At 36.3% G+C, this 9,680-nt stretch overlaps 2 protein-coding genes across 2 annotated transcripts; one reads left to right on the forward strand and one right to left on the reverse strand.

Moving 5' to 3' along the window:
* Positions 1-53: 53 nt before the first annotated feature.
* Positions 54-6,432, forward strand: LOC143149008 (nicotinamidase). Its single transcript, XM_076315958.1, has 4 exons — positions 54-1,130; positions 2,232-2,493; positions 3,689-3,835; positions 4,565-6,432. Exons 1-4 carry the CDS (start codon positions 880-882, stop codon positions 4,940-4,942), a joined length of 1,038 nt encoding a protein of 345 aa, XP_076172073.1. The 5' UTR covers positions 54-879; the 3' UTR covers positions 4,943-6,432.
* A 38-nt stretch (positions 6,433-6,470) lies between these two features.
* Positions 6,471-9,146, reverse strand: LOC143149657 (uncharacterized). The gene is made up of 6 exons (XM_076317227.1): positions 9,031-9,146; positions 8,400-8,479; positions 8,126-8,320; positions 7,711-7,815; positions 7,076-7,367; positions 6,471-6,630 (listed from the first exon to the last, which is right to left on the reverse strand). Coding segments are annotated over exons 1-6 (834 nt in total). The 5' UTR covers positions 9,033-9,146.
* Between the last annotated feature and the right edge of the window lie 534 nt (positions 9,147-9,680).

Raw genomic sequence — 9,680 nt, forward strand, 5'->3', positions numbered from 1 at the left:
AGATGAGAGTAAAATTATGTCTTTGAACAATGACATGCCAAATATAAGCAGAAATTGCAATTAAAGATTTTCAGACAGTGGAGTATATTATTTCTATGTGGAACAAAATTTGGCACATAGATATAGAAATATATGAAAAGTGTAATGAATATAAAGTGAAATGTATTGGCAAAAACGCAATTTATATACATATTTCGTCGCAGTCTTTTTAATTGCTCTTCGTTTCAATATTTTACAAATTGTAAATCATTTCGATATATAGACACACAAACGTTCGTTATGTAAACAATTGTATATCGTTAATCTAATGTTTCGATATCGTATGTATGTACCTTTCCTATATATACAGAAATAATACAATGAATCGGTCAGTTATATAACCATCAAAGGTGAATAGAGATGTTTTGTCAATATTTGAATCAGTTTGATACTTCATTCACTCACGAAAGGAACTGCAAATAGTAGATTGCAAAATATATAATAATTCCATGTCACGTGTATATTGTGTCGTCTCTAAAACTTTTGTGAAATATCAATTGTTAGAAAAAGATAGAATGAAAGCTGTATAGTGATAGAAGGTATAGGTAGTTTTACTCTACAAACAAAAGCTGTGTGGCAATTTCGTAGAAGCACGAGTGTGTGTAACTTTGAGCGATCGATTGATTCTAAGCAGCTGCTACGCATGACGAGCGCTTCCTCCGAGACCTAACATCAGCTTCTCAAAGTAAGATAGTATCGTTTGAAGATCAGACGTATCGATAAGATCTTAAACAGATTGTGCACAAATTAAAATTACATTTATCGATTATTTCGACGGGTAAACAAGCTGAACCATAAAACGATTTTGTGTGTGGCGTTGCTACAGTGCTGTGCATAAGCATGGAAACAAAAAGTGTCGAATCTATGATTGATTCACTTGATGAGAAGAAATGGTCGTCCACCGAGAAGTTTTTGGCCAATTTCAATTTATCATCGGAGAAAAGCACCTTAAATTACACAAAATTTCGTGTAATTTGCACGACTCTGTTTTCACAAGACGAGATTCAGCAGAACGATTGGAGGATTCAGGACATTTTCAGTTTATTCGACCGCGATTGTGACGGTGTCCTCAAAGGATGTGAATGGGAAACGTGAGTACACATATGTGTGTGTGTGTGTGTGTGTGTTGGGTACGAAACAAACAATGGATCATTTAACCAACCGTACTATTACTTAATGATGAAATCGATGAAAAAAAAGATGTATGTCATATTATATCGGATACGGAACATGCCTGAATGGTTAATATAAATCGACTTTTACACGTGATCACAGTTTTTTCGGTCTAGTGTTTGTTGTCGAAAGCGAATACACGTGACTATGCTGTAATCATTCAACTTGTACGTATACTCAACGAAAAATTCATTCAAATATCAATGGAATTAAATTAAAATAATTTACAGAGTAATTTCCCATATTCATTAGAAATCTATCCTTCGGTATTGCCGTGAAATTACATATTTAAACTACGTACAACTTATATTGATATTGTAGTGAATTATATATGTTGAATTGTAGTTTTACTTCCTTTTGTTTCTAACTCTTCGATATACGAGGCATTCCATTTGGAATAGACTACTTAATTATTTCTTTTACTCGTGATTTTGAACTGAATTTGAAATGTTTTAAAGTCAATGCCATTGTCAATGTCAATATCATTTTTTTTTTTTCGACTACTAGTCACTAGTCACCGATATTTTTTTCATGTAAACACACTTTGCTTTTTCTTACGTATTGTACTTGATATTAATTCTTCACGATTATAATACTTTTTGGTTCGGTTATCTTGTTGGTTGGAATTATTTTCGCTCCCACAATTCGAGATGTAATTTCCGTCAATTATTGGTGTGAAAAATAATACAATTTCATTTAATTAAAACGAATTACCTAACTCTAATAAAGATAATATTTTCTATCATATCTTATCTTTTAACATTATTTTTATATTTTTCGCGATTGCGATATTTTTCAAAACAGTTCCCGATATGAAATTTTAGTCTCTCCAATTATTATTATATTAATTTTTTTGTTATGAAAAATATTAAACTATATTAAGATTCAATATTAAGAATTTTAATATTTTGCTTTTGTTTGCGATTACACAGGAGTCGTAATGACATTTTCTGCCTAGAGATGTAAATGGAGTGAATGAGCTTTCGTCTTCACAGCATATTTCCTTTTTTTTATGGCAGATTCTACGACTGGTTGCGGAGTGTAATCGAACCTGTAGTCGCTCTGGTGGTCGTGGATGTTCAAAATGATTTTATCGAGGGATCTTTAGCTCTCCGTGATTGTGGATGTAACCAGGATGGAGTGGACGTGGTGGAGCCGATAAATCGTTTGATAAAAGAGGGACAGTTCAACAAAGTTATTTACTCGCTGGACTGGCATCCCGAAAATCACATCAGTTTCTACGAAAATTTGCATTTACGAGAACTACATGCGGACTCGAAGGTACGCAACGTCACCGGAAATCGTAATAGCTGTTGTGCAACCATTTATCGAGCGTAAAAAACGAGCTTGTCGTCCTCGTAATGGTCACGTACTCACGAATCGCAAACATTATCAATATTATTTAAAATATTTTAAAGCTTCTATTGATTCGTTCCACGTGAAATATATATAGAGATACAAGATGAGGTAGATGAACGGATGCAACAAAATCGCAACAATAAAAGTCGTTCGGGCGAGAGAAAGTTATTCGTTAGTGGAATAACGTTTCCATGTTTCTTGTACATCGTTAATACTTTTTAAACTTGTATAACACATTTTAAATTATATAAAATTATATAGAACAAATGATACGATTTTTATTCGAGAAAATCGATCGTTGATGATTTTGAGAATTCATAAATTAAAGTATGTTCGAAGAGGCAAGAAACACGACCGTTAGTCTTATTATAATCGACGACAGAGAAAATTGTATCTCTGTTATCGTCCCTTCGAACAATTTAATTTCGATCTGTATATTGTTTTCGTACATCTACGATCATACGTGACGGCACGGTCTGTGGTAAATTCCTTCGCCACGTGTTTAATTTCGCTTGGAGTACCGGAAACCTGAAGCAGTTTTTCTTTGTCGAGATAACACGTACACGCCACCGTGCCCATACGAAGGAATGCTTCGAGCAATTTCGTTCTTTTCTTTTAAATATTCAACTTTACGGAAATTAATGAAACCGCTCGTACAACACACATTAAACTTCGACACTCATTCCGTCCTCTCACCGTTTAGTTTTTCATATTTCATCGGTTCTTTGTTTCCCTATATGAGCCAGTTTTCACGCATAATAATTTACGTCTCGAGAGAGTATCGTGTCGAGTTATTATGTACTCGGTTAGTGTCGGGTAGGGTAAACGATAAAAAATAATTCCTTATGTGGCGGCACTACCCACGCTTGCCACCAGAGGGAAACTCACCACCAACCGTTTCCCGCAAGTTCCCGTACCTGCTCCGATCACTATATATACGACCTCTTACCGATCTTCCAATGTCCCGGCGTATAAGGCAGGGCCTGCTAGGATGCCTTACTGACGAGTCCACTAGCAGGCCCGGGATGAAACGCTTATCCCCACTTCCTTTTCCTATTTCCGTTCGCTCCTTCCTCTAATATACTTTAATTTAGCGCCGCCAAACTTATGTGCGCAGGTAACAAAAGAAAATGCGAAGCCATTCGACACGGTAATATTCGCCGATCCCTATATGGAGCAAAAACTCTGGCCCAAGCATTGCGTTATGAACACATGGGGGTCTCAGCTGTATAAAGATCTTGTGATCGCTCCGAATGCAGAGATGGTATGTCAGTTTCCAACACAAATATGCAATTGAATCGATAAGTCGAAGAATGGTACGAGTCCCGAGTTAGCCATTTTCAAATAAATCTCGAAACTATATGTAAAATACATAGAACACTACATTCGAATCGAGAACAATGTAAAAGAAGAACCCTACACTCGTTTTTTTATGTAGTCTCTTAAATTTAACGAGTGCAAGAAGCTGTTTCTTTAAATATGTCAAAAAATGGTTTTTGTACTTGTACCGTTCTTTAACTCACCGATTCAATTACAGCGGAACTTTAATTACTCGTATTTCACTTAATTTTATTTTTTTTACTCAATGCTCGATATACTCGTTAAAGATACACTTTACAAGCTGGAAAAAGTGTCTCTAGTTGGGATTAAACGATTAGAATTACTTATCCGGCTATTTTTGAGAAAAGTTATCTGCCTATTTTTAAAAAAACTCATCCGACTGATAACGTTGCTATTAAACAACCGCAATTTACGAAGCATTCTTCGTAGCTATTTGCAGCGTATAGACTGTTATTGTAAACATAAGTTCACATCGGGAATATATTTTAATTATTCCAAGTAATATATAAATTGTTATGTATATTCGAAATTGAAAGAAACGAATTCTATAAACTCGAGACACTTTTCATCCAAACACTTTGAGTATATAGTCAAACGAGAAAACGATTTAATGTTAATCACTAATTATTGCTAACCTTTGTTTGTTTTGTAGGTGCTAAAGGGAGAAAATCCGGATGTGGATTCTTACTCGGCGTTTTATGATAACAATTCCAAGAATTGTACCCAACTGTTAACAATTTTGCGCTCAGCTTGTATCACACACGTGTACATTTGCGGTCTCGCTTACGATGTCTGCGTGATGGCCACCGTCATGGACGGCCTTCGCTTGGGATATCCAATAACTGTGGTCGATGATTGTTGCCGTGGCGTTGACGCAAATAATGTCGACAATGCGAAAGAATTGATCTTGGAAAATGGTGGTACGATATGCACCATCGACGATGCTCTATTGTCGATAAACATGAAAAAACAAAATCTTGTTACAAGCCATCGATCCGCAAAGTTGATAACCTCGATGTCCTCCAAATGATCGTTTCTACGCGAAATGTTCTTCTTGAACGAGGGGCGTGCAGGACGTTTCACGTATCGCACGCAATTCGATTTTTTCTTTTTTCTAAAAAAAATTGTTTCATGTTTTTTTTTGTTTCTACACGATAGGTGAGCTGAAAACAGTTCAAGGTGGCTGTCATTTTTAATTCTATTCGAGGAACATGTTCTTGTTCCTTTGGTAACGCTTACTGACTTACCAAGTCGGTGTGTACTGTAAGTATGAAACGAGGTTCATGATGATACTTTAAGTATGATACAGGAGCAAGCAAGAGTAGGATATTTTCTTTGTTAAAATTACATCTGATATAAGAAAACGGCGAACAAAGCTAAGTGACACTTATTTTGTTGGTTTTTATCGTTAAGGGATCAGTGATCCCTCGATAAACGGCACATTGTCCGCGTAAGGTCATTCAAGGAGGGACGGTAGAGAAATTGTTCCTGGAATCGAGCTTTTGTATCTCGGGTTGAGACTCGGTCATGTGTGAACTGTTGGACGAAGAGAATGACCGAGATACGTCAAGAGTGAGCGCAATAGCGAGCTTGAGAGCGATGCAGCACGCGTATCGGTGTGCCAATGCTGATGCAAATTAACAACTTTTATATTTCTCATTGTATATTCACGAGAATATTATCAATGAATCGCGATGAAGTTCTTCCGATAAAAATAAGGCCACACTCGTACTGTTTTCTTATACGGTACATGAATCATTTCTGAATAAATTTTGAACTATGTATAATTATAAATTGTCCGAATACGGTCGTGTTTGGTCACATTTTCATCGCGAGAATCTCATCAATTCATTGACAATACTATCGCAAATAAAAAATGGGAAATACAAAAGAGTTTTAGTTTGTATTAGTTAAATCCACTGTTTTTGATCGTTTAAGTGGAAGAACATTGATGAGGATGGTTCGAGAGCATTTATACACGGAAATTTATCGAGAAGGTTACCATATTAAAACATTTGGTATTGCACAGATGTTCTTCCATTAGATCACTCAAGGCCCAAGAAATTTATACTTTATATATTTTAAATAAGTATCGATTGCAAAGGGTACCGTTCTTACGAATTCATGAAATTCTGTTAGTGAAATTTACGTGCCTGATTAGAATCGTTAGATTTGAACAAAGAATATGGTTGTGCAAACTATATTTAAAATGCGTATGTATAATTTATATTCTTATTTACATTACATATGCATATACTATTTTATGTGTTGCTATGTTCCTGAATATATTCGATATGACTTGGGTATCACGTTTCCAGATAATTCCGGAGAATGTATTATCTCCTTCACAGTATTAAATGCATTGCGAGCGATTTGGGGTACGTCTACCTCGAATAATATTTCAGTATTCATTAAGCAGTTACTAAGTTCCTTCTAAGATTTTAGTATTTTCTTTACACATTCCTCTAGAGGCTGTGAACTTCCAGTGTATAATAAATAAAAAAAATTTGATAAATACAACTGCAATTTCGTGTTAATAAATTAGTCGTCGTTTGTGTCTAATGTTGTCCGCTTATCAGACTTCGCGCGGATTTTTCAATTTTATTCGCTGACTCGTCGTCTACCGTTAATTTACAGGCGTATCTGTGCCTTGCCCCACAATCGTCGCTACGGTAATCGTACAGCTTGGACGTTGAGTTGTAGGACAGCTTTAAGCACCTGAGAATATAACGTACATTAATCGTGTAATAGTTATTTTTTTATACAATATTATTTTTATCATTTTCCATATAAAATCGCAAGTACCGTACTCCAATCCGTGTAACTTTAGTACACACGTATCCATCCGTGTATTATTTCACGTATATTTAAATACACGTGTATTAAGATATGCGTGTAACGGTACACACTTATTAAGTAAACGCGAAATACCACGGGTATTAAACACGTGTGTAATAATACACGTGTATATACAATAATAATGTAATAATACACGTATACTAACTACGCGTGAAATAGATATTACACGTGCAATATAATGCGTGCAGTAATATACGTGTATTAAATACGCGTGAGATAGAGATCTCTACGCTGAACGGTACCGATCAAGTTCGCATCGAAAGGATTAAATCGTGGATCGCGTTAAAACGAGAAAGATGTTCACCTGCCGTCTCCAGGTACAGTTTGTTTCGTGTTCTGATAAACTGGTTTCGCGCTGCTTGCCCAAATCCACAAAAGTCCTGGATTCAATCCACCGGTCCAGAAGTGTTTCCCCTTCAATTTCGAATTCGTTTGCAAATTGGACAACACCTCTCGTTTCTCGTCCTTTGTTTCGAATTCGAGCAAATGACCACCCATTCCGCGGCAGAGGCTGGCGGACGATTTCCAGTTGAAATCACGATCGCTGAAATGATAGCAATTTTGGCCGATCTTCGTGTAATTCGATGGGCAAGGCTCTGAAAAAAAGCAGCGCGTTACGAAAAAAAATGTGATTTCAACGAGGATTATTCGCGAAGAGAAAAATCGCGCAAGAAGGTCAATTATTTGATTTTGTGATCGTTACGCGTAAATTGCAAACAATGTAGATGTAAATTTTAAAATCGTTATAGATTTACAGGCTACGTAATTGTCGAAATCGCTTCAAATTACAGGTAAGGTAAACTTTGAAATCATTATAGATTACCAGCAACGAGTAAATTGGAAATTCAAATACAACGAACTATCGTACGTTTTGAATACTATATAGAAACGGAATGTATTTAAATGTAAAATATTTGCGTAAACCTCGAGATAGCTCACCTTTTTCATTTGTATTTCCCGAAATCACGTAATACAGAAGTTCTTCTGCCCTCCTTAGACGATTCTCGAGGAAATCTACCCTGTAGACGAGTTTTTCTATAGCGCCTGGAGGAAATGGGAATCACGTTTGTTAACAATAAATAGTCGAGGAATGAACGAGCGTCTAGACAAGAGTCGTACGATACACACCGGTGTAGAAGAAAACGATGATTTTTATATTCAATTTTGTGTTCGCGGCTCATGAATTAACGGATTATTATTTATTTTTCACAGGGGAAGTAGAGCGTGAGTTGCGCTACCTATGGTTTTTTTAATGCTTTGATTTTTAAATTTTCCACCGCGTTTTAGGAAATTGCGACACAAGCTTTTCTTCTAGACACTCGTTCGAATATTTTTACGTAGGAATTAATTTTACCAAGGAGATAGAGATCGGTTTCGGTAACCTCTCTCTTGTTCGGTGTCGATATTTTGCTCGAAACAGTCAAGGTTTTATCGCCCAGTTTCATGACTTTCGACGATCGAGAGGATTTCCAGTCGGAGACGATCCAATTTTCTAAGATTTCGGACCACGGTCCTGGTGTTTCGATCATGGAAACGTTCGATAGGTTGTCTGAGAACGTTTCAACGTTATTGTCGTTTAAAAGTTTAAACATCGTTAAGGTAACAATAAGGTTTTTATTCTTACGTACCAGAAATCCCCATGCGGACGTTCAACTGCAAAATCAGCAAAAGACACAAACGAAGAGATCCTTTATCCTTCGTGGTAAACCTGAAAAAGTACGAGTGTAAGAAGAGAACGAGTTAACAAAATGTTATTTTTTTATATCGTTCGAGTATCTCTAACTTTCTTTAAGAAAGTTCACAGGAATGCGCGTCAGCGTATGCAAATTATTTCCCCGACGGAGAATCCGTGTCCGTTTACATACAATTTAACGTCTTTAAATCGTTGGTGGAATTTCATCATTTTTATAATTACAATCGTCGCAATAATAATGATAAAATCTTACAATCATCGAACATCGATACGCAATTACTTGGTTTCGAGTTCTTCTAAGAGTCCTGTAATATTATCTCTTCGTACTTCTCTCGTCTAACAAAATATCAACTAAAATTCATTTAACTTTCAAAGGATCTTTGGATGAAGAAAAAATACAAAAAAAAAATATTTTCACCCCTTCGAAGTCTACGTTGAAAAGAACGAACATTCCTTCCCTCATTACAGTTGCGTAAAATTGGTTCGTGCGATTGTATTTTGAGATTGAATTTTGTTCTCTCCCCTCAATCGATCAGTATCGATTTAACATCACTGATTTCACTTACATAATACTCGTGAAACAGGGACGTTGCCGCGGTTATTATCATTCCACTTTTGTTTCTTTCTTCGCGCGGCTCACCTGGTTGATCCGCTTCCGTTGGCGAGCCACGCAAGACTATCGACCGAGAGATTCGATCGCATAGCCTTGTCCACGGGACACTTTCTCTCTTCCACAGGAAAAATTAGTCACTTTCATCGCCGGATGCGTTTGCCTCCTCGTCGAGCGTTTTCGCGATAACCGTTTACCACAGTCTCGACGACTCGTCGAAGCGGTAAGAGCGAAAGGTGGATGTAAAAGAATGGTCATCGCTTATTAAAAAATTATTTACAGCCAAACAATGTCCCCTCCGTATCTAGTAACTTTTATAAAAACGATTTATTCGTATCTACAAAAGTTTCCGAGATGTTACGGTGTTACCGATTAACCGATTTGCATCGAGAATTAGTTAACATTGCGTTTAATTATCACCGAGTGTGGAATAATTTGCAAGCAATGACCCGTTTAGAAATTATTCGCATCAGTAATCTAAATTGCGAATTGTAAATCATCGACAATATAAAATTCCACTTTTGGATGCATATGGGTTAAGGACATTGTACGTACATATATAGATACGAAGTAATTATAAATTGTGCAAAAAATGAAAGTATTAGT

The sequence above is a fragment of the Ptiloglossa arizonensis genome, chromosome 7, assembly GCF_051014685.1.
Source record: "Ptiloglossa arizonensis isolate GNS036 chromosome 7, iyPtiAriz1_principal, whole genome shotgun sequence".
Classification (NCBI taxonomy): Eukaryota; Metazoa; Arthropoda; class Insecta; order Hymenoptera; family Colletidae; genus Ptiloglossa; species Ptiloglossa arizonensis.

Excerpts from the sequence above, each read along its gene's own strand:
- LOC143149008 (XM_076315958.1), top strand. The coding sequence starts at position 880 with ATGGAAACAAAAAGTGTCGAATCTATGATTGATTCACTTGATGAGAAG. Across the intron at positions 1,131-2,231 it reads AAAGGATGTGAATGGGAAAC|ATTCTACGACTGGTTGCGGA; the intron begins GTGAGTACACAT and ends TTTTTATGGCAG. Across the intron at positions 3,836-4,564 it reads TCGCTCCGAATGCAGAGATG|GTGCTAAAGGGAGAAAATCC; the intron begins GTATGTCAGTTT and ends TTTGTTTTGTAG.
- LOC143149657 (XM_076317227.1), bottom strand. Across the intron at positions 7,816-8,125 it reads AACCGATCTCTATCTCCTTG|GCGCTATAGAAAAACTCGTC; the intron begins GTAAAATTAATT and ends CATTTCCTCCAG. Across the intron at positions 6,631-7,075 it reads ACTGTACCTGGAGACGGCAG|GTGCTTAAAGCTGTCCTACA; the intron begins GTGAACATCTTT and ends TTATATTCTCAG.